This window comes from Neoarius graeffei, chromosome 24 (assembly GCF_027579695.1).
Source record: "Neoarius graeffei isolate fNeoGra1 chromosome 24, fNeoGra1.pri, whole genome shotgun sequence".
Taxonomy (NCBI): domain Eukaryota; kingdom Metazoa; phylum Chordata; class Actinopteri; order Siluriformes; family Ariidae; genus Neoarius; species Neoarius graeffei.
In genome coordinates this window covers 44,661,711-44,685,740 of record NC_083592.1, presented here as the reverse complement: position 1 = coordinate 44,685,740, position 24,030 = coordinate 44,661,711, and the positions used below count along the sequence as shown (strand labels likewise).

The 24,030-nt window shown below is 39.0% G+C and overlaps 1 protein-coding gene across 1 annotated transcript; it reads left to right on the top strand.

The window, feature by feature from the left end:
- Window positions 1-3,210: 3,210 nt before the first annotated feature.
- On the top strand, window positions 3,211-24,017 carry LOC132872466 (transcription termination factor 1-like). Its single transcript, XM_060907305.1, has 10 exons — window positions 3,211-3,299; window positions 8,557-9,970; window positions 10,055-10,240; window positions 12,861-12,939; window positions 13,066-13,190; window positions 13,821-14,025; window positions 18,485-18,571; window positions 21,321-21,386; window positions 23,001-23,086; window positions 23,299-24,017. The coding sequence occupies exons 2-10, from the start codon at window positions 8,623-8,625 to the stop codon at window positions 23,493-23,495; spliced, it is 2,379 nt and encodes a 792-aa protein (XP_060763288.1). The 5' UTR covers window positions 3,211-3,299; window positions 8,557-8,622; the 3' UTR covers window positions 23,496-24,017.
- The last annotated feature ends 13 nt before the right edge of the window (window positions 24,018-24,030 follow it).

Here is a 24,030-nt window from a genome sequence, read left to right as displayed (position 1 = left end):
GTGGCGGTAATGCCCCCATTAGACCCCTTTCACTGACGTCACCAGAAACCGGAAGTAAACAAACCCTGCGCCACATTGGAAGACCAACAAACTCGTGATTTGGGGGAAATAACGGCAGCGCGCGGTCTGTGAACCCACGAGGCACTTGGTTCATCATAAACCTACAATGGTAAACTTTTGTGCTGTGTTAGGGTTCTAACAAAGCTGATGGGAAAGGTGAAAAGAAGTCTTTCTACAGAATACCAGCTGTGATTGAGACACAAGCAAACCAAGGAGCTTTCTGCCGGGAGACAGAGAGAGGATTTAGCTGCTTTATGCAGAGCGGATCTGAATACTTCAAGTCTATTTTGTTACTGGTAAGTCACTAGGCTAGAGTGTTGTAGAACATTTTTTTTTAAATGTTTACTGAATAAAAACATCCTTAATTTTATCAAATATTCTCTACTCTATATTTCATTTCTTTTGTTTTAATTTTCCTCCCTCCATCCCTCTTTGGATTTTAAATATAGTTTTTCCCCATGTCCAAATAATGAGGTAGGGTGGCATTTAGAAACCCATAGCCTACTGCTGACTTTCTTTATCAATGCTGCATCAAATTAATTTTGGTTATGTTTTTCTGTTTCCATGTACAGGTGTCTGCGCCGCAGGAGGAATAGGCCACAATTATAAATTATAAATAAATCATAAAATGTTTCTAAGAACTTGTTCAAGTGTGTTCTGCTCCTTATAAATGTTAAAAGTTATGCCTCATTAGATAGCTTGACAAACATTAGGAGAGGTGCATTGTTGCATGCATTTTTATATCCTGTTGTACATTAAACAGGCCGTAGCCTACGCACATTGATATAAATTAAGTTTCACTTTCATGGTTGAAGTATGCATGTGTGTGTTCATCCTAGGCAAGAGCCCCGATGCTTTATTGTTAGCTAGTTTAATTTAGCCTGTTTTGCTTAATTTGTAGCCTTCCTGTTGTACATAAAACAGGAAGTAAAGTTGGATGAATCATCGCCGAAAATTAAACTATAAATCGACCGAAATCCGTAGTTGAATAAAGGGTGAAAGGGGGTCTATTCTCTGTCGGCCACCAGCCACTTTTCAACGTCGTTTCAACGCAAACTCGTATGAGCAAAGCGGTGCTGAATCAACGCCGGTGATCCACGATGATTCGACGGCGTATGGTCGAAGAACATGCCGATGATTCCCCGTCGAATCAACGCCCTTTTGCTATCTGGGTATTACCTTGCATGCACAAGGTAAAAAAAAAAATCACCTTTCAGAACTTTAGGGGCTCCATATATATCAAACTGTTTTCTTCAATTTGTAATATAGCCATAAAGAACAGATGATGCAGTAATCATGGCATGACTTTCATAGTTTGTTTCTGTAGGAATTTAGAAAAATGGCATGGCCAAATCCTCATAAACTTTGCTATTCAGCTGTATATCTATTGAATCTTTCGGCCTGCGGAAACACCTTTGTTTAAAATAGTTTAAAATAGAGTACAAGGATGTTCAAATCACACGTTGTTGTGATTGCTGTGATGTTCAAATTACATCATTTCTTGGATACCACACAGGACAGACAATGAATCAAAAGAATCGATTCTCGTATAATTCAATTCACTTCACGGGCTTGTTCAAATGAATCGATTCAGTAATGTGTGTCGTCACTACATAGGTCATAAAAATCACTAACAATCCGCGAGATAATCAGCATTATATCAGAACTGGCTATCAGTGTAATATTTTTGTTTCCAAAACAAGTAGTTTTGTTGTTAAATATTGATTTGTCTAAAAACAAAATACTTTAACTATTATTATTATTATTAGTAGTAGTAGTAGTAGTAGTATTTACTATTAACTATCATTATTATTAATATTTATCTTCCTCTCTTACTATTTCATCTTTAAAGCGACCTTGGCATTGTGAAAGGTGTACTATAGAAATGTAACTTAATAATAATAATAATAATAATAAAAATAAATATATTTTATATAAAGAAATTAAAATAAAACTTAATAATAATAATAATAATAATGATAAAATGATATTTTAACTAGATTTTAATTGCAGTATACATATTTTTTCTCGTATATAAGATTTGTTGTCAATTAACTTGCATGACTAATTGAAAATAATTTAATCAACTTTTTTAATCAACATTATGATTGTTTTACTGCATTATTGTACATGCATTTGTTTATAATAGACCAGCAGCATCCCTGAGACACCATCTAAGGAGATGGTGGTGACCTTCTCCAGCAGCCAAAGGGAACTGGCGGCGGCTGTCACCACTATGGTCCACGGTTTTCCGGACGAGACAGTTGAGGAATATAAATACCTGGGAACCATTCTGGACTGCCAACTGAGGTTCTCTTCCAACACAGAAGGGATCCTGAGGAAGTGCCACCAGAGGATGTACCTACTAAGGAAACTGAACTCTTTTTCTGTCAGTCAGAACATCTTGTTTTTCTATATGCTGTTGGTATTACTCCATTACTGTACAGGATAGGAACCGCCTGCATAATATTGTCAAGGTGTGTTCTAAGATTATTGGACTTCCTGCTCGCCACCTGAATACTGTGTACAAGCAGCAGGCTAGCGGCCTGGCTCGTCGAATTCTTTGTTCCCAGCATTTGAGCAGCTGCCATCTGGTCGCAGGTTCTGCTGTCCGGCCTGTAAGACCCAGAGGAGGAGAGCAACCTTTGTTCCAAGTGTTATTCTCCTCTTGAACTCTAAGAAGTCTAAGACAGTTACAATAACTTAAGTCTTCTGTACAATACTCTAGTGCAATATCACATGTCCTGATGTGCAATATTACAATATCACCTTGTCACTTTAACTACAATGTCACTCTAATCATATTGTCATTTTAATTTTATCCACGCTTCATTTTATTTATTTGCCATATTTTATCTGCTGCCTTTTTTTTTTTTTACTTTGTTACTGGCAACAGGCCTGCCATTGTACATTGTACATAATACGCTGTTGTTGTTTTTTTGCCCACCCATTTTTGTGATTTTATTCTTTTTGTGATTTTATTTTCTTGCTCTTTTTTTAATGTACCGCTCTTCGCCCTTCTAATTGCCCTTCGGGGATAAATAAAGTTTTGTCTGATCTGATCTGATCTGAGACAGTGAAACGCTGCTGTACTCGGGATGAACACTAGAGGTCAGTATTGCGCGTTCAGTGTAATTCGGATGTAATCACTTCCGGGGTAGAGCAAGCGCAGTATGTTCACGTGTTGAGGAATCAAAACATGAGAGAAGTTTTATTCTTAAACATGCGGCATATTGAAGGTAAAGTATACTGTTGATTTGTAATGTTGTTATGTCATGATCTTTCATGGATGCTGTGCTTTACTTTGAGCTGCTGAGGTTTGATACGAAGTTAAGAAGCAAATACACTAATGAGCAAAAGTCTTGGGCACATTATATACAAACTTTGTGATAGGATTTTATTTTATGAGTTCGACATTATCGAGTCAGTACAAAAACATTTTAGAGTTCCAAACGTTAGTTTTCCAGCACAAATTTAGGACTCCCTAAAGTGAATGACGCATGAAATGGAATGACGAATGACAGGTAGTAAATTTGAACAATAAATGGTCCCTTGTCATTCAGATTCTTACAAATGGAATAACGATTGAAATCTTTAGTTTTAGACCTCCCTAGGATAAGATAAGTGGGTGCTTGGTGGGATATCAGCTTTTACAAATGGAATGACAGGGTTTCTATATGTATTGACTTACTTTGAGCTAATGTTGTCAGTGATATCACCTTTTACAAATGGAATGATAAGGTTTCTAGGTGGAATGACATACTTTGAGGCAATGTTATCAGTGATATCAAATTAACAAATGGAATGACATTGTTTCTAGGGTTAGGTTATAGATGATATCACTGATAACATTGCCTCAAAGTATGTCATTCCACCTAAAAACACTGTCATTCCATTTGTAAAAGGGGATATCACTGATAACATTAGCTTAAAGTATGTCATTCCACCTGGAAACGCTGTCATTCCATTTGTAAAAGGTGATATCACTGATAACATAACCTAAAAGTATGTCATTCCACTTAGAAACAATGTCATTCCATTTCATGAGCTGAAAGCATGTCATTCCACCTACATTTCAATCGTTATTCCATTTATAAGAATCTGAATGACAAGGGACCATTTATTGTTCAAATCACTAGCTGTCATTCGTCATTCCATTTCATGCGTCATTCACTTTAGAGAGTCCCACAAATTTTAAATGGCACAGAAAAATCTTTGTATGTCAGTAAAGAAAGTAACATACACAATATATACTTTTCGGGTTAAAAAAGAAACTATAATAAAGACTACTGGGTTTTGGGGCAAAATGAAGAAGCGAGTGTGACACTCAAAGTGTCCAGAAGAACTGTAGCTGGTTCTGTAAGAGGCTCAGTAAAACCTACAGCTCATTTCCTTATCAAACTGCACTCATTGTTCCTGAGACTACTACAACCCCGATTCCAAAAAAGTTGGGACAAAGTACAAATTGTAAATAAAAACGGAATGCAATGATGTGGAAGTTTCAAAATTCCATATTTTATTCAGAATAGAACATAGATGATATATCAAATGTTTAAACTGAGAAAATGTATCATTTAAAGAGAAACATTAGGTGATTTTAAATTTCATGACAACAACACATCTCAAAAAAGTTGGGACAAGGCCATGTTTACCACTGTGAGACATCCCCTTTTCTCTTTACAACAGTCTGTAAACGTCTGGGGACTGAGGAGACAAGTTGCTCAAGTTTAGGGATAGGAATGTTAACCCATTCTTGTCTAATGCAGGATTCTAGTTGCTCAACTGTCTTAGGTCTTTTTTGTCGTATCTTCCGTTTTATGATGCGCCAAATGTTTTCTATGGGTGAAAGATCTGGACTGCAGGCTGGCCAGTTCAGTACCCGGACCCTTCTTCTACGCAGCCATGATGCTGTAATTGATGCAGTATGTGGTTTGGCATTGTCATGTTGGAAAATGCAAGGTCTTCCCTGAAAGAGACATCGTCTGGATGGGAGCATATGTTGCTCTAGAACCTGGATATACCTTTCAGCATTGATGGTGTCTTTCCAGATGTGTAAGCTGCCCATGCCACACGCACTAATGCAACCCCATACCATCAGAGATGCAGGCTTCTGAACTGAGCGCTAATAACAACTTGCGTCGTCCTTCCCCTCTTTAGTCCGAATGACACGGTGTCCCTGATTTCCATAAAGAACTTCAAATTTTGATTTGTCTGACCACAGAACAGTTTTCCACTTTGGCACAGTCCATTTTAAATGAGCCTTGGCCCAGAGAAGACATCTGCGCTTCTGGATCATGTTTAGAAACGGCTTCTTCTTTGAACTATAGAGTTTTAGCTGGCAACGGCGGATGGCACGGTGAATTGTGTTCACAGATAATGTTCTCTGTAAATATTCCTGAGCCCATTTTGTGATTTCCAATACAGAAGCATGCCTGTATGTGATGCAGTGCCGTCTAAGGGCCCGAAGATCACGGGCACCCAGTATGGTTTTCCGGCCTTGACTCTTACGCACAGAGATTCTTCCAGATTCTCTGAATCTTTTGATGATATTATGCACTGTAGATGATGATATGTTCAAACTCTTTGCAATTTTACACTGTCGAACTCCTTTCTGATATTGCTCCACTATTTGTCAGCGCAGAATTAGGGGGATTGGTGATCCTCTTCCCATCTTTACTTCTGAGAGCCGCTGCCACACAAAGATGCTCTTTTTATACCCAGTCATGTTAATGACCTATTGCCAATTGACCTAATGAGTTGCAATTTGGTCCTCCAGCTGTTCCTTTTTTGTACCTTTAACTTTTCCAGCCTCTTATTGCCCCTGTCCCAACTTTTTTGAGATGTGTTGCTGTCATGAAATTTCAAATGAGCCAATATTTGGCATGAAATTTCAAAATGTCTCACTTTCGACGTTTGATATGTTGTCTATGTTCTATTGTGAATACAATATCAGTTTTTGAGATTTGTAAATTATTGCATTCCATTTTTATTTACAATTTGCACTTTGTCCCAACTTTTTTGGAATCGGGGTTGTATTTTTTAAAAGCAAAAAGTCGTCTCACACCAAATATTGACTTTGTTTCACTTATTAATGTTTACCGCTCTTTATAGTATTTTTTTAAACGTACAAACATTTTAACTAAATTCTTTTTTGGAAGCATCTTTGCTCTTCAGCATTTCTCTGCATCATGTGTTAAGACTTTTGGAGGTGGTGGAGTTGAGGATGTTAAGGTTTGCGATGGGAGGTTGGACAGGATAAGGAACGAGCACATCAGAGGGACAGCACATGTGGAGAGCTTGGGAATTAAGCTAAGAGAGATGAGACTGAGATGGTATGGGCACATCCTGAGAAGAGATGCAGAGCATGTTGGAAGGAGAATGTTGAGGATGGAGCTGCCAGGCACATGAAAACGAGGAAGGCCAAAGAGGAGATACAGTACATGGATGTGGTGATTGAGGACATGAAAGTGGCAGGTGTGGTAGAGAAGGATGCGGAAGACAGGGAGCAATGGAGATGAAAGATCTGCTGTGGCGACCCCTAATCGGGAGCAGCCAAAAGAAGAAGAAGATGTGTTAAGACTTTTACAGTACTATAGATATCAAAGTTTGATCAAAACACATGGAATGACTTGATATTTTACACTGTCAGACAAGAGCGGTATTATACTTTTTTTCTTTACGTCATGCTGTATAAACTGACACCAATAAAATCGTGGATAAATTCAGTGAGAGTTGCAATATGCGATTATACCTGCAGGATCTGTGCAGCAAAGTTTGAAAGAGTGTACCTAATAAATTGTCGTCTCAGTGTAAACATGTATCTAAACCACATAGTATATAAAACACAACAGGAAGTGCTGCTATAAGAAAATAACTAATGATGAGGCAGGGTTGAAGTCAGTGAAGTTGATTTTTTTTTAATGAACAACACATCACTATTTGTTTTTATCCATTTAGAGGTACATTTAATGATGTTGAACGTCCGTGAGTCATTAGTTCCTGTTATCACTTATGATACAGCAGCTATAAGCAACCTCAGTTTCTTCCCCTACATTCTCTTGAAGTTAAAAGAAAAAAAAAGTAGCTTGTCCTGTTACCAAGAAAGATGGAAAGTGTAAAACATTTTCTGTCCTGAAGACTTTCTTGTGGCGGAAACTTATTGATTTTCACAACGCACTGACACCGGAGACTTTTTCCATAATTTTTAAAGAAACATCTCCTCACTGAAAACTTCACAGTATCAACAATGATATATGTTTCTTATTTATCATGTAATAACACAGTTTTTAAGTCCCTGTGTAGGTTGTTACTATAGAAATGATAATGCGTTAGAAGGAGTGACATGACAGTCACTGTTATGGACGATCAGTCAGCACCAAACAGATTTGAGAATTCAGACTGTTTTATTGTGTGAATAATAGGCATGTAATGATTCATGATATTGGGGTCATGATTTGATTTTCAGGGCGGCACGGTGGTGTAGTGGTTAGCGCTGTCACCTCACAGCAAGAAGGTCCGGGTTCGAGCCCCGTGGCCGGCGAGGGCCTTTCTGTGCGGAGTTTGCATGTTCTCCCCGTGTCCGCGTGGGTTTCCTCCGGGTGCTCCGGTTTCCCCCACAGTCCAAAGACATGCAGGTTAGGTTAACTGGTGACTCTAAATTGACCGTAGGTGTGAATGTGAGTGTGAATAGTTGTCTGTGTCTATGTGTCAGCCCTGTGATGACCTGGCGACTTGTCCAGGGTGTACCCCGCCTTTCACCCGTAGTCAGCTGGGATAGGCTCCAGCTTGCCTGCGACCCTGTAGAACAGGATAAAACGGCTAGAGATAATGAGATGAGATGAGATTAAATGAAGAAATTTTTAATATGAAAAACATGCAACATTAATTTTCCTATTCTTAATCAACTTAAATATTCCTTTCATTGAATTAAAAAAAGTTTGTGTAATTTTCTTAATAACCCACAGTAATTATTTACTGACATTTCTAAAGGTTGGAGTAAAACATAGCCTATTAACTAACATATTCCTTTTATTAAAAATGAAAAAAATTAATAACAAATAGGTCATTTGTTAATAAACTTATATGAACATTGTCGCCGTTTTTCTTCTCTTTTCTTTGGCTTTCCGCAGTCTGTAAAAAGAGAGCTCTAATTTCTTATTAAGTCTATGTGTATAGTCAATCGCACAACAGCCCTTTCCCATTTTAGGTCTGTTTTTGTGTGTTTTCACAGCATTATAAAGTTGTGTTACTTCCGCATACAGTGAAGTCATGTGCATTCCCGATATCATATGTTATTGCCCCCTCTGCTGTCCACAGAACACAATTGCATCTAGGATAAACTACGATTACACAGCCTGATGATAATCACGATTCATTTTTTAAAAAATGTATCAATTTGAATCATCATAAATTTATATCACGGTTTATCGTGACACAATATATTGTTGCATACCCAGTGAATAATGCTTATATATTTTTTCTTTTCTTTTCTGTTAGACGAGGGAAAAGCAATGCAGAGTGCACACTGAAACCTGAATAAAGTGTCCAGTTAAACTTAGGAAGATGGGCAAAAACAAGGAAAAGAAGATTTTGAAGCAGGAAAGTGGTGATGATTTGGAACCTGCTCCTGCCTATGTTTTTACCTGTAAAGATCTTCAAAAAGATCAATTGCGAGCAAATAAAGATGAAGAAAGTCCTATGACAAGCATTTCAGCAAGTTTGGAAAGCTCCTCAGAAAAGCCTAAAAAGAAGCAAAAGAGAAAATATTTGTCTGAGCAACAAGCTGAGAATGATTGTTCCAAAGAGCAGCATAGTGAGGGTCATCATGAAAACAGAAAGAAAAAAAAGAAGAAGAAATCAAAGAATGAGGCAGTAAATCATGTTGAAGACACCAACAATGAGGATGTAGAGTGCTTTGTAATTACAGAAGAACCCCCAAGAAAAAAGAAAAAGAGAGAAAAAACAAAGGAAGTGAATGAAGCCAAAGAGTTGGAGACGCAAAGCGATGAAAAGAGTGAAGAAGCAATAACTAGGAAAAAGAAGCTGAAAGAGTCAAAGGAGAATCTTTCAGAAAAGAGAAAGGAGACAGAGGAAGTAGATTTAACCGTGGAATCAAAGACACGAAGCAGCGAAAAACCCGCAAAGAAAAAGAAGTTGAAAGAGTCAAAGGAGAATCTTTCAGAAAAGAGAAAGGAGACAGAGGAAGGAGATTTAACTGTGGAATCAGAGACGCGAAGCAGCGAAGAACCCACAAAGAAAAAGAAAAAGAAGTTGAAAGAGTCAAAGGAGAATCTTTCAGAAAAGAGAAAGGAGACAGAGGAAGGAGATTTAACTGTGGAATCAGAGACGCGAAGCAGCGAAGAACCCACAAAGAAAAAGAAAAAGAAGTTGAAAGAGTCAAAGGAGAATCTTTCAGAAAAGAGAAAGGAGACAGAGGAAGGAGATTTAACTGTGGAATCAGAGACACGAAGCAGCGAAGAACCCACAAAGAAAAAGAAAAAGAAGTTGAAAGAGTCAAAGGAGAATCTTTCAGAAAAGAGAAAGGAGACAGAGGAAGTAGATTTAACCATGGACTCAGACACACGAAGCAACGAAGAACCCAAAAAGAAAAAGAAGAAACATAAATCAAAAGACAAGGACCACAACCATTCAGCAGAACAGAGCGAGAACGTGCGGACAGTGTTCACGACACAGGAGACACAGACCTTCCCAAACCTCGTTCGCCAAGATGATAAAGAGGACATGGAAATCCAAACAAACACATGTGAAGTAAAAGACTCCACGAGGCTTGATGAAAGCCTTTTGAAGCAACTGAAAGAATTTATTCCTAATATCGAGTCCAGGGATCCGATGAACGTCAGTAAAATGATCAAATACGACTTGCCAAGATTTAAAGAATTCAAAAAACACGGTAAGCGAAACTGGTTGGTTGATGGGAAAATTTTGTCCATGAATACTTTTATTATGGTTGGCTTTATTTGGTCTTTGTCTCTAGGCATCGCTGTGAATCACGGACGGTTCACTGCGGAAGAAAACAAGAGGCTGAGGAAGAACGTCCAAGACTTCATGGCTCTCACTGCGATAGACAGCGCCTCCAAACTGTTCTTCACAGATCGCTATAAGGAGGAACGACATCATATAAAGCAGCTCAAAGTGACCTACAGGTTCTTTGAAAGGATAGGTGAGGGGCATGTGTGTGTGTGTGTGTGTGTGTCCATCTTTTACCTGTCACTACTCCTGCTGTATTATATATTAATATGTGCTTTGAAAAAATATAAATTTTTCTACAAGGATTTAGCCATTTACTGGATTTGCACAATTTTTTTTTTTACTTCACGAGCTCAGACATATTGGCAAGAATCTTGAATATTAGGACTGTGTGCAAAAGTTTGCATCCCCCGTAATTTTTTTAAATTACCCAAATAAAGTGGAACTATAGAAATACAATTTATCTCCAACTTTATAAAAGTCCACAGAGTTATCAATGAAACGTGAGTGGAGATGACATTTCAAAGTCAGTAGAGGCACTGTCTGAAAAGAACCAAAAGAAATCATAAGAAAGTACCGCACAGGACAGACAATGAATCAAAAGAATCAATTCTCGTATAATTCGGTTCCCTTAACAGGCTTGTTCAAATGAATCGATTGGATTCAGTAATTGTCGTCTCTACGTAGGCCATAAAACTCACCAACAATTCGCTAGATAATCAGCATTATATCAGAACTGGCTATCAATATAATATTTTTTGTTTCAAAATCATATAGTTTTGCTGTTAAATATTGATTCGTCAAAAAACAAAATACTTTAACTATTATTATTATCTCGTCCGGCCCGACAGGCGATGAGTTTATGCCGTCTGTTGTCCGTCCGGCGTCATCCACGTTTCACGAAAATCACTTCTTCTTTCTCAGTTCTTCACCGATTTTTATTCTTTTTGGCAGGAAGGTAGGTCTGGCTGGGGTGCATATAGCGTCTATCCAAATTTGCATAATTGCAATTAATAATATGAAGTAATTAAGCCCTAACGAGCAGTTTCCACACAAATCACTTCTTGTCCCTCAATTCTTCACCGATTTTGATTCTTTCTGGCATGAAGGTGGGGTACCTAGGGTGCATATAACTTCTACCCAGATTTGCTTAATTACAACTATTAATGAAGTTATGGACGAATTAAGCCTTAATGAGCAGTTCAACAAAAATCGATTCTTCTCGGTCAATTCCTCGCCGTTTTGGATTCTTTCTGGCAAATAGGTCGGTATTCCTAGGGTGGATATAGCTTCTATATATATTGTATATAGCTTGCAACATTTATTGCACAAGGTGGCCCACTTTAGATCGTTCCTTCTGGACTAGACGGGGCTGGAGTGAGCTACACCGTCATTGATCGTCTTATTATTATTATTACAATGAACCATTATTAATATTTCTCTTCCTCTCTTACTGCTTATTCTTTTTCCTCTCCCTTCTGTAAGCGATCTTGACATTGTGAAAGGTCTACTATAGAAATGTAACTTATTATAAAAATGATCTTTTTAACTATTTTTAAATTGCAGTGTAAATATTTTTTTCTCATCTCTAAGTTTTGTTGTCAGTTAATTAGCATGACAAATTGAAAAGAATTTAATCTGAGAATTTTACTGAGGTTGGGAAGTAAAAAACAAAGGTTGTGCAAATCCAGTATCTGGATAAAGCCTTGTAAGAACCATCAGAAAGAAACAAAAGGTTTTTTTTCCCCCCCCGTAGCCGTAGGCTTTTTTTCCCGTAAAGGCAGAGCAAGCGAGGTTAATAAGGAGTTTATTTTATGACTTTTTTTTTATTATTTCTAAGATTAAAATGGACTGTCATTATAATGAGGCGTGACGCTGCTTTCAGTCACATCATATTTGTAATGTACTTGAGTCACGCATGCAGAATAAACGGCTAGCGATTTCAAAACCGAATTTTGGTTCACGGTTTCTGAATGCTCTTCATTGCTCATTTCTTGAATAAGTCGGTGACTCTTGTTTGTCTTTCGGCCGTTTTTGATTCAGTTTTGATTTCCAGTTAATCTTTTTTTGGTTTTGTTTGCTTTTTACAACATTGAAAGCCGGCGCCTTGGAAAGAAAGTCCGTAATCGCCCACAGGCATTACGGGAAAATACTGCCCATCAAGGAACCAATCAGAACACACGATTTTACAGGAAGTAGCCCGTGCCCTATAATAATACACAGGTACTGCTCACTTAAATGTGTTTTTTGAGCTGAAGCACATCAATGCTGGTGTTAATATTGACAAAATTACCTTATTTTTTTTAATTGGCAGTTGAAAATAGATCAAAACGCCATCTACTGGTTAAAATCGTCTCGAAATCATCTTGCAAGGCCGATGCTGATGTAGAGTCGATGGTTTGGTTTGGTTCTTCACTACATCATGAAATTTATATTTTAAAAAAGTGAATGTTAACACCCTCTAACCAGAGGTGGGCAGCTGGCTCAAGTCCCACACTACAGCCCTCATCCTTGAGTGGGAGTCTGTGAAACTGCACTCGTTTTCAACACTCGCTGAGCAGCACGTGCCTCACACGTCCACACAACCTCTAGTTTGATATCTAAACGTATACCGTTATTATATAACTTATACTAATGAAGGAAACATTTGAAACTAAAACATTAGATGTCTCAGAGATGTAAATTACATTCCTGTCATCTTCATTTTACCGTAAAAGTGTGTAATACCGTAAGAGTTCTGCTCTCCTTCAGGCAAATTGAAGTTGTATGAGTGTACTGTGTAATTTGAATTTGTCTGCTCTATCCTGTCTCAGCGGAAGGAATTCCCAGATCCTGCTGTTATGTTTATGGTCGTGGAAGAAAAATGTTCGATGAGCAGAACTACCAAGGACAGTAAGGACTGTTTGATTGCGTGTATGAGAATATGCACAATGGAAATAATATTTTCTTCATAAAATAATGTGCATCTTTTAATTTCATGAAACGTTGTATTCATGTCTGGTGCGTGTGTGTTTTAAGGTTTTCGAAGGAAGAACTTCACACATTGAACAAGTTGCACACTTTACATGGTAATAATTGGAAGAAAATTTCAGAGTTGACCGGTCGAAGTGCCTTGGCGCTCCAGAAACGTTTCACACAAATTGGTAATTTTTTAAAAAAAATCTATATATTTATCAGTTATTCCACGTAATCGAGTCGTACATGAGCTGATAGCTAATGAGGCGCATAGCACTGAGTTGGCTATAAGCCATGTACGACGAGATTGAGTGGAATAACTGTTTTATTCTATCCACATTCACTGAATTTTGAGAAACGGGGCATTTTTATTTTTTGCAAATTTGATAAATAAAAACTATACAAAACATCTGAGAAAATCATTTCTGCTTAGAATGTAGACAAATGGGGGAAATCACCGTAGCAAACTGTGAAAAATGCTATAATAATAATTTGTTAAAAATAAAAAAAAAGATATGTTCTTACCGTCAAACACTTTTATTCCATATGTTGTTGCCTTTTTTTTTTTTTTTTAGGTTTTGTTTTTGAATAGTTTTTATGTCGTCCTCGGTTGGTTCAGAAACATGCTCCGCCATTTTGTTTCTCTCTACTCACGGTATATGAGCTGATATTCTAATAGTAGAGTAGCCAATCAGAGCACGTGATTGCTTATATCCAGTGAATGTGGATAGAATAAATATATAATATTTCATTATTTGTCTGAAATGCCATTTGTACACAATGCAACATTGCTTCTGCGCTTGTCCTGTGTGATCCAGCTAGTAATGATGGCCCCTGGTCCAGGAAGGAGGTCCAGAGACTTTTGAGAGCTGTACGAGATCATGTAGTGAGCCAGATCCCAGGCGGAGCCAACAATATCGGGTCCATGAGAGTGATGAAGGAAACGTTGTATAAAAGGCTCCCCTTGTTGCAGATCGCTAAGGAGGTGAAAACTCGCTCGTGGATTCAGTGCAGGGAGAAATGGTGAGAAACCGTCAAGTGCATTTGTGACGGATGTTGCTTTTAATTTCCTCTGATTGTCTGTGTAAAATGTTTTCACCACAATCATAGCACAAAAATGACATATCCATGTAGCAATGTGTGTGAAATATCACAATTTTTTTTATCATCAATATCCAGTGACATTGACAGCAATTAAACTGTATTTTCAGACCTGCTAACTTACATCAGTGTTCTGCAGGTTCACCTTAGAGTACGCTGTTTTTATCAGTCAAATATACAGTACTGTGCTAAAGTCTTTGGCCCCCTAGTTTTTTTTTGCAGGGATGAGAGTTTTCCGCTTTTTGGCGGAATTCCGCTTTTTTTCAGTCAAAATGGACCTTTTTTATATTGTTGCAAATCCGTTGAGAAAATTTTAGGGGGTAGGGTATTGACCCTTTTCACGTGACGTCACGACAAATGCGGCCGCCATTTTGGACATGTACTACCAGTAGTTTACCACAGCCAACATTGAGGAACGGCAGCAAAGAAAGTGTTTATTTTCAGCAAGACTTCCATCATGCCACTATATTGTTGTGCACCTGGATGTAGTAACCATCAACAAACAAGGCAAGGGTTATCATTTTATCGGATCCCGGTAGATGCTGACCGACGGAGAAGATGGATAGCGGCATACCAACGCTTGTGTAGTGACCACTTTGTTGGAGGTAAGACGAATAAAATTAGCCAGAAAAGGCATTACATTGCTGTTAACATTCCATTCTAGTTTACTGTAATTATGATCTGGCAGCTATTTACACCGGATCCAGTGTAAATAGCTGCCGGAGCCAACGTCCGAGGTTCCGGAGCGCGCGCGCTCGCTCGCGGCCGGCCGGAGCCAGCGCGCTTGCTCGCGGCCGGCCGGAGCCTGCGCGCTCGCGGCCGGCCGGCCGGACCCTGCGCGCTCGCTCGCGGCCGGCCGGAGCCAGCGCGCTCGCGGCCGGCCGGAGCCTGCGCGCTCGCTCGCGGCCGGCCGGAGCCTGCGCGCTCGCTCGCGGCCGGCCGGAGCCAGCGCGCTCGCTCCGGAACCTTGGACTTTGGCTCCGGTAGCTATTTACACTGGATCCGGTGTAAATAGCTGCCAGATCATAATTACATAAACTAGTAAATACAGTTTTCTGCATCTCGCTCCTTTTTCTTTTATGTTTGTCGCCTTCCTCGCATTCAAACCGATTCGAGCCGAAGTCCACTACATGTCCAAAATGGCGGTCGCGTTTACGAAGGTCACGTGACTGAAAAGGGTCTATAGGGATGTTAACCGATGACCGTTTGACCGGTGGTTGACCAATCAACGTCAACCGGTTAATTTTTTTTTGGTTGTTGGTTAAAAAAAAAAAAAAATCGTTTTGAAGCTGCCGATTTTGGAGCGGAGAACCTGGAATTCTGTGTTTGTAAACGCTTGGGGCATGCCATGCGGTGTAAGGACGACAGCTGACGAATCAGAAACACCCATTCAGTCATGTCCCGCCCTCCCACCCCAGTTAAAGACAGCTAACAAATCAGAAACACCCATTCAGTCATGTCCCGCCCTCCCGCCCCAGTTAAAGACAGCTAACAAATCAGAAACACCCATTCAGTCATGTCCCGCCCCAGTTGAACACAGCTGCCACTCGGCGAAAGAAAAGTGTAGACACAGGCTTTTTAGCTTACAAATTACTATTCTGGTTTTTTTTTAATTATTATTAGAAGGCACATCGAGTTTAGTCCTGTCAAAATACTCTTCAAAACACTCTCATCAAGATCACCGCTAAGATGTTATCGGGTTGACCGTTGATGAACTATATTAGAGATGTTAAATGCGATTTATTTGGATACTATTCAAGAGGTCGATATTTCGTGTTGATTCGTAGTGATTTTTGTTAGCGTCTGCCGTTAGTGTTTAGAACTAGCTCGCGCATAACTGGGACAGTGTCGTCTTAAAGGGGCAGTGTCATTAAATTAAAGGGATGGTTCAAACACCATTAAAAGCATAGAAACTTGTACTAAGTGGATTCTAATAAGTGTATTTATTAATGACTGTGCCTTATTTATGTGTTTATTGCTATTTATTCATAAATATTTCTTATTTATTTCACTAGGATTATTTATAGTCCTATTTGAACTGGGGGTTACATCGTGCATTCTGAAAGTATGTTTCGGTCTAGCCAACAATGCATGTTATTGCAGATCATATCTCTCCACACAAACTAAAGGCGCAGATGCCGACTTTTTCACGGCTGAATCGCGCAGATCCGATTGCTTTCCTTTGAGCATACAGAAGGAGGAGTTAGACAGGGAGCAAAAAAAAGCAAGGCTGGAGCATGTGAAAAATCAAGAGGAGTTGGCTAAAAAGACGGAGAGGACCAACAAGCTTTTAGCTCTTGCTAAAAAGCTCAAAATAAAGAAGAAATAAATTTTCTGCACCATGAAACTGAAATAGCTGTATATATTGTAAATAGACACTTTATAGAACCAAAGGAAAAATGTATTCATAAATCATATAAACCATTATTTAATATAGCAGTGAATGTGTTAGGCGGCACGGTGGTGTAGTGGTTAGCGCTGTCGCCCCACAGCAAGAAGGTCCGGGTTCGAGCCCCGTGGCCGGCGAGGGCCTTTCTGTGCGGCGTTTGCATGTTCTCCCCGTGTCTGCGTGGGTTTCCTCCGGGTGCTTCGGTTTCCCCCACAGTCCAAAGACATGCAGGTTAGGTTAACTGGTGACTCTAAATTGACCGTAGGTGTGAATGGTTGTCTGTGTCTGTGTGTCAGCCCTGTGATGACCTGGCGACTTGTCCAGGGTGTACCCCGCCTTTCGCCCGTAGTCAGCTGGGATAGGCTCCAGCTTGCCTGCGACCCTGTAGAACAGGATAAAGCGGCTAGAGATAATGAGATGAGATGAGATGAGTGAATGTGTTACCTTGGTTTGGATTTAGAGCAGCAAATTTGAAGTATCATGTTGGTGCTCACCTGGAATGTATATGCAAAATTTATCACAAAAGGCCTATGTCAGTATTTACATAGGTGTAGTTGATCTTTATCAAATGAAAGTTTAAGTAATGTATGTACTTGAAAGAGAGTTGTACTTTTGTATAAGTGTCAATTTTGTAAGCAAACAGGGTATGGTATTTCAACAACATTTGTAAAATTTTGATGATAAAATAAATGGTTTTTAGGGTAAAAAATCTCTAAAATCCATGAGCTCCCGGGGGCTTTGCCCCTGGACCCCACTGGGGGCCTGCGGCCCCCAGACCCCCGGCTAATTTTTCAGATTTTTTCATCACAAGCCACTCTCATCCCTGTTTTTTTTTTTGGGGGGGGGGTCATACAAACTTTGTTATAGATTTCTATTTTATGATTTCTACATTGGGGCGGCACGGTGGTGTAGTGGTTAGCGCTGTCGCCTCACAGCAAGAAGGTCTGGGTTCGAGCCCCGTGGCCGGCGAGGGCCTTTCTGTGTGGAGTTTGCATGTTCTCCCCGTGTCCACGTGGGTTTCCTCCGGGTGCTCCGGTTTCCCCCACAGTCCAAAGACATGCAGGTTAGGTTAACTGGTGACTCTAAATTGACCGTAGGTGTGAATGTGAGTGTGAATGGTTGTCTGTGTCTATGTGTCAGCCCTGCGATGACCTGGCGACTTGTCCAGGGTGTACCCCGCCTTTCGCCCGTAGTCAGCTGGGATAGGCTCCAGCTTGCCTGCGACCCTGTAGAAGGATAAAGCGGCTAGAGATAATGAGATGAGATGAGATGAGATTTCTACATTATCGAGTCGGTACAAAAACATTTTAGAGTCCAAACGTTTGTTTCCCAGCACAAAATTAAATGCTACAGGGGAAAAAAAAAGTTTGTATCTGAGCAGCATGTTACATAAAAGAGCACTTTTCAGATTAAAAAAGAAAACATAATGAAGGCTGCTGGGTTTTGGGGCAAAATGAAGACGCGAGTGTGACAGTCAAAGTGTCCAGAAGAACTGTGGCTGGGTCTGTAAGATGCTCAGTAAAACCTACAGCTCATTTCCTTATCAAACTGCACTCATTGGACCTGAGACTACTATTTTTTTTAAAGCAAAGGGTCGTCTCACACCAAATATTGACTTTGTTTCATTATTATGGCTTACTGATTACTGTTTATAGCATTTTTTTAACATTGAAACATTTCATTTCATTATTTTTAAGCTATTTTTGGTCGACAGCATTTCTTTACATGTGCCAAAGACTTTTGCACACAACTGTATATGTATCCATCAAAAGAGTCACCTTTTTGTCACCGAATATAATGACAGATTAGCCTGTAGACGTCTGAATGTGGAATAATTTGCACCTGGAAGCCCCACCCCTTCCCCCAGTCCAGTACACCCATTTCATAACAAACGGAGAATGTTTTGAGTTTTTGACTGAACAGAAAGCTCAGTTTTGTTTGTCTTCTTTGTTCTCACATATTTGAGTAGGCATATTCTCGTATTGTTTTTAGGATGTCAATTTTGGCAGTGAAAATGTCCTGTGGATCCGTGGGCACAGAGAAGACTTCTCTTGATATCCAAGTCAAACTCATAAAAGGGTATGTAATAAGCCTACTGATTATATCACTCTCTTTTTAGTAAAGCTGTGTGTAAATCTTGGGCATAAGCCCGACTAAAATAAGCCAAACTAAAAATTTCCGCAAAATCTACAAAGGTTTTAGAAAGGCTGATTTTCACGTGTGCACGTTGATAATTTATGCATGATTACCATTTACTATGTGCATGCATAGCACGGGTGATTTGGATATAGTGACGCCCCACAAAACTCCATAAAAGGCAGAGCTCCCAGAGTGAAAAGGGCAAAATGACGACTAAACGGCCAAAAAAGAAGAGGCGGAAATAAAAGTGCTCATGTTTACAAAAATAAAAATCTTATTTAGCAGCATAACCAGCAGCTGAAAAGGCCAAAATATGAAGGGAATTCAGGACACTATGCTCAGAGCAGAGGAGGATTTTGCAGCAACTCTAAGAGACATGAGTTCAAGTTTAAAGCAAATGTGCCAATCAGTGCGGAATGTGAAAAGCCGAAAATAAAACTCGCTACGTAAATTAAACAGATGGCTGAATTTCTCCTGTTTATGCCAGAAACCTTTGCTTTACACACACATGATGAATTCCTGACGTGTGGTCCAGAGATGTCCACAAGCGCCAGCGACCGGTGGTTTTCTCTGGCTACACAGACGGCCTGCGCCGGCTACTTGAGCCCAGAAAAAAAAACAAAAGACAACTTGCCTTTCAATGTTCAGGCAATTTATATAATCTCTGCTGCCTATAATTTGCTGCAAATCCAATTATTTCACCACGAAATTGTCTTCGATTCGGGTCTAGCATGACTGGAAGCGACGCCATGTTTGTTGACCGATTCTCGTGCTCCGATTCGCTGAACCGGACCACGTGACCATGCCGTAGCGTATGTAGTTATGTTACAGAGCCAGGCAGCGTACTACAGAGGGAAACTGAGAAAGCCAAGCACACACACATTTGGAGGGAAATTTCATACATATTTTGCAAGTATTTTACAAGGAAATGGTTTGTAATTTATTCTCTGAGAATGCATCAGAAGCCACCAGAAGGCATGTAAATTTCGCATGCAAATTCCAGAGCCACCTACTGCTTTTTCTTTTTTTTTCTTTTTTTAGCCGGCTACTTCAGATTTTCTGGAGAACCCTGATGGTCATTGCGTCAGGTTAGAGATGGAGGAGGAGTGCACACTGATGTTTTTGGCAACACATCAGATGATGGCACACAGCACACTAGCGAGGATACGGCTCGTTGTAGGTTGAGACATACCAGATCAGTGACTTATCACTCTTTGAAATATAGCAGTAGTAAGAAATCCAAGTATGGATGTGCTCAGGAATGGCACAGTATCTATTTGTTGGCTCATTTAGTTCTAAAGTGTTACACAACATTAAAAGAAGATGCCATGATAAATGAAAAAAATTCAAACAGTCTAAATATGTATTCCCTCTTCAGTTCTGCACATGCTAAACTGATGGCGATATACAGGCGAGCTAAAAGTTGTAGTCACACAGCAGGCGAACACTTGACTGTCACGCCTTCGCACTCTCGAGTTGGCCATGCTCGCTCACAGGACCCAGTCGTTATGGGAAACACCTGATGCTGATTTGAGCCCAATCAGCACGCGCATATAAGGACACAGAGGCTTTGCAAAGTATTATCATTATCACCATCATGTTTGTTTCAAGCTGTCACAGCACAGTGGCGTAGTGGTTAGCACTGTCACCTCACAGCAAGAAAGTTCTGGGTTCGAGCCCAGCGGCTGGTGGGGGCTTTTCTGTGTGGAGTTTGCATGTTCTTCCTGGGTCTGCGTGGGTTTCCTCCGGGTGCTCCGGCCTGGTAGCCTGGCTTTCCTCTCTTCATTATTATTTTTAATATTTCTTTAATGTTATTAATATGAAAGAATATGAAAATATGTATTTTGTGCGCTTAATTGAAATAAATAAACTATTTAAACTTGACAGTGGAATCATGCTATATTAAAACGCAGTAGCTCCTTTTTCAGATTATGGTTTGATCCATTGAAGTTTACGTTGGTTTGTCTTGTGCATAAATGTACACACACTCAGAAGCACAAGTAGGATATGAGTGTTTTTTTCTGAATTTATAGGATTGTCCTGAATATCAGTTCCTTTTTCTTGTGTAAATGCTCTTATGAATGATTTACGAATAAATCCGTTCATATCCAGCTTGATGAGGCCCATTGTTGTACTGTACGTATTCTTGTACTTTTTTTTTAAATGGTTAATAAAGTCTTTCATGTCTCCATTTTTTTTTTGTTCATTGTTCGTAAAACTTCAGCAAATATTAACTGTCATAGTGTTTCTGCTACATCACCCACTGCTAGTCTCAACTTATGCACTGTATTTACTATATTGTTATAGCGATTACTTTGCTTTATTGTCAGTAACCATGATTTATAATTAATTAAGGTCTGAAATACAGCACTAATGTTTTGAAATGAATAGAAATGACAAATTAGTATACGGTAGCTCAGGTAAACGTAACAGCCAACAGATTTGATAACCAAATCTGTTTATTTTAAATTTGCTCTTGATTTGCCTCTGTGGTGTAGCATCTTTTTTCACTTGGTTTTTCCATCATTTAGAAAAATCCAAACTGTGAAGCAGGCTTTAATCAGAGTTTCTCAACGTGAACACAGTACTGTGCTGAGAATAATGCAGATGATGTCGTGACTCATTGCTGCTCTGAATAATACACTATGTGTGTTACACTGTTTGTTAAAGTGCATTCTTTACACCACAGGATGTATGAAATGGACGTAGATGATGCTGCCCATGTCGATTGGGACTACCTGACAGCACTGATTGGGTAAACACAGTCTCTGGATGCTCATTGATATCTCTAGTTATTCTATCTGCAGTCACTGGATATGAGTAATTGCAAACTCTGATTGATTGGTTACTCTACTACTAGGCTATCAGCTCATATACTGTGAGTAGAGAAAAACAAAATGGCAGAGCATGTTGCTGAACCAACCAAAGAGGACGAAATAAAAACTCTCCTCGAAAACAAAACCCCCAAAAAATACAAAACAAAACATGGAATAAAAGTATTTGATTGTAAGAACATATCTTTTTTTATTTTTCAAGAATTATTATAGCATTTTTCACAAATTGCTCCTGTCATTTCGCTGGTTTGTTTACATTCTAAGCGGAAATGATTTTGTCGGACGTTTTGTATAAAGTTTTTATTTGTCGAATTTGCTAAAAATAAAAATGCTCGGTTTCTCAAAATCCAGTAAATGTAGATGGAACAAAACAGTTTTTCCACTCAATCTCGTCGTACATGGCTTATAGCCGACTTGGTGCTACACACCTCGTCAGCTACCAGCTCGATTTCATGGAATAACTGTTAAGTATACCATTGGTGTCATAAATGACACTATTATACATAAGTGACATCTTTATCCAACAGTGATTTTGTATTGTATGTCAGATTTATTAGTTTACATGAAGAGTGGAAAGATTTGCATACCCTTAAGACAAAAGGCAGGAGGCAAATTTAATTAGGTGTCTGGTTACGCATAAGCTTTCGTATAGCTCTCTGCAAACCATGGCTTTTGCTGGAGGATGCAACTGAGTAAATGTCTGAACTTTATCTGGGGTTAATCAGTCATTTTAATTGATGGCAAAGAAACCGAATGCTGTAATTAAATCAAAAAGTGCTTCAACAAAGTATAAGGGCGTGCACACTTATGCAACCAGCTTATTGTACGTTTTTTCCCCCTTAACAGATGATGGTTTTTCAATTGAATTGTACAGGTTATAGGTCACATTAAAGGTGGGAAAAGTTTTGAAATTATTTATTGTGGTCTCATTTTTTTACATCAGAAAAACCCATCATTTTAACAGTGTGTGTACACTTTATATCCACTGTAAGTGTTGAGGTCTTCATAAAATTCTTGTGGCGGGGGATAGCGATGATTGTTGTCTTATTACATTTGCATGCTGTTTTTGAAGTTTGAAATTTTTTTAATACGATTTTTAAAAAATAACGTGTGTTTATACTAAAACAATTATCTACCTCAGGCTCAGTGAATAATAACCTCGCCTTTGGCAAATTATTAAATAACAGAAAAAGGATTACATTTTCCATTTAATTTTTCTTCTATTGTTTCTGCTTTGAGCCCTATTTATTATGCACTGCATTTATTTATGCTTGATGTCCAATTTATGTTCCTAAAATTATATTTTTTAGATCGAGAGCCTTTTCCTGTTTTCACCCAGAAAATATAGGGGATGGAATTTTTTTTTGCATGCATTTGCCACTCTGTATCTTCCTAAATATCCAACATGTATAGGGATTTAGGAAATTATTTGTAGTCCAGCTTCTTGAGAGGTTTTCCATTTAAGTGTGAAGTCTTAAACAGTGCTTGTCCCCCCCCCGTGTGTAATCTTAACTGCTGGTCTACTTTCTCAATAGGAACATACCTCCAACATACCTGCAAAGAAAATGGCACAGACTGAAAGTGGGCCATGTGCCTGAATGGCACACAAAGTGTTTTGCAGGTAAGGTGCGGTTTTTTTTTTTTTGTCATTAGGTTTGGATTATATTGGATGTTTCACAGTGCGATTTTGTTTTGCCGACCAGTGTTGTATTTGGTTATGATGGGGTAGGACCCAGGACCTTCTATTATGTTGAGTTTTTTTTTTTTTAAATCTTCTGCAGAGAAGATACATGCCAAGACGCTTACAGATCTTGTTTATTGAAATTTCACCAGATATCACTGACTTTCTGTACGAGAAAGTTTTACCACACCTTCAGGAGAAGCTGCTGGCCCACACGGACTTGGAGGAGTCTCAGATTCAAGAAAATGAGGAGAGCTATCTTCTCTCAGACATCTTTCAGGACATTAATGAGGATGAAGATGAGGAGGACGACAATTTAAATAAACTAAAGACTGAAACCCTTGTTTAGTTTAATGTGGGTGCTCAGTGTTTTTTTTAACTGAGTAAGATTCTACAGATGACCATTTTTTGTATGACAAACTTTTTTGTTCACGCTTGAATATTTATTCCAGAGTTATCTGGTCTTTGTAGGTATATATTTTGGTAAAGATTTTAAGTGTGGAATTTGTGGGTCAGCAGTTCATTTAACTGTTGCAGCACATTCCTTTGGAAATACTTTGTCTCAACAGGTTTAACACAATCAGTTTGAACGGTAATAATTAGAGCAGTACTGACTATAATTCAGAATATTAAATATTTTCACTCCTGCTTACAAAAAAAAAAAAAAAAAAAGTGTTTTGACCATAATACTATGACCAACCATAAGCTTGCACAATGTTGTCTTGTGCTATTAAGCTTTAATTTTGAAATATTAATACTTTGAGTTGATAATTTCACCCTAAATTTATTTTGGGCAAGGGTCAGGTCCCCCATGGTAAAGGATAAATGCACCCACTTGGTGCAGTTTTAAAAAAATAAAACCACACACCAACCCCTGCTACTAG

Bases quoted from the DNA above. Each gene is read 5' to 3' on its own strand.
- LOC132872466 (XM_060907305.1), top strand. From the start codon at position 8,623: ATGGGCAAAAACAAGGAAAAGAAGATTTTGAAGCAGGAAAGTGGTGAT. The intron at 12,940-13,065 runs GTAAGGACTGTT...GTGTGTTTTAAG, and splicing joins GAGCAGAACTACCAAGGACA to GTTTTCGAAGGAAGAACTTC. The intron at 13,191-13,820 runs GTAATTTTTTAA...TGTGTGATCCAG, and splicing joins GAAACGTTTCACACAAATTG to CTAGTAATGATGGCCCCTGG.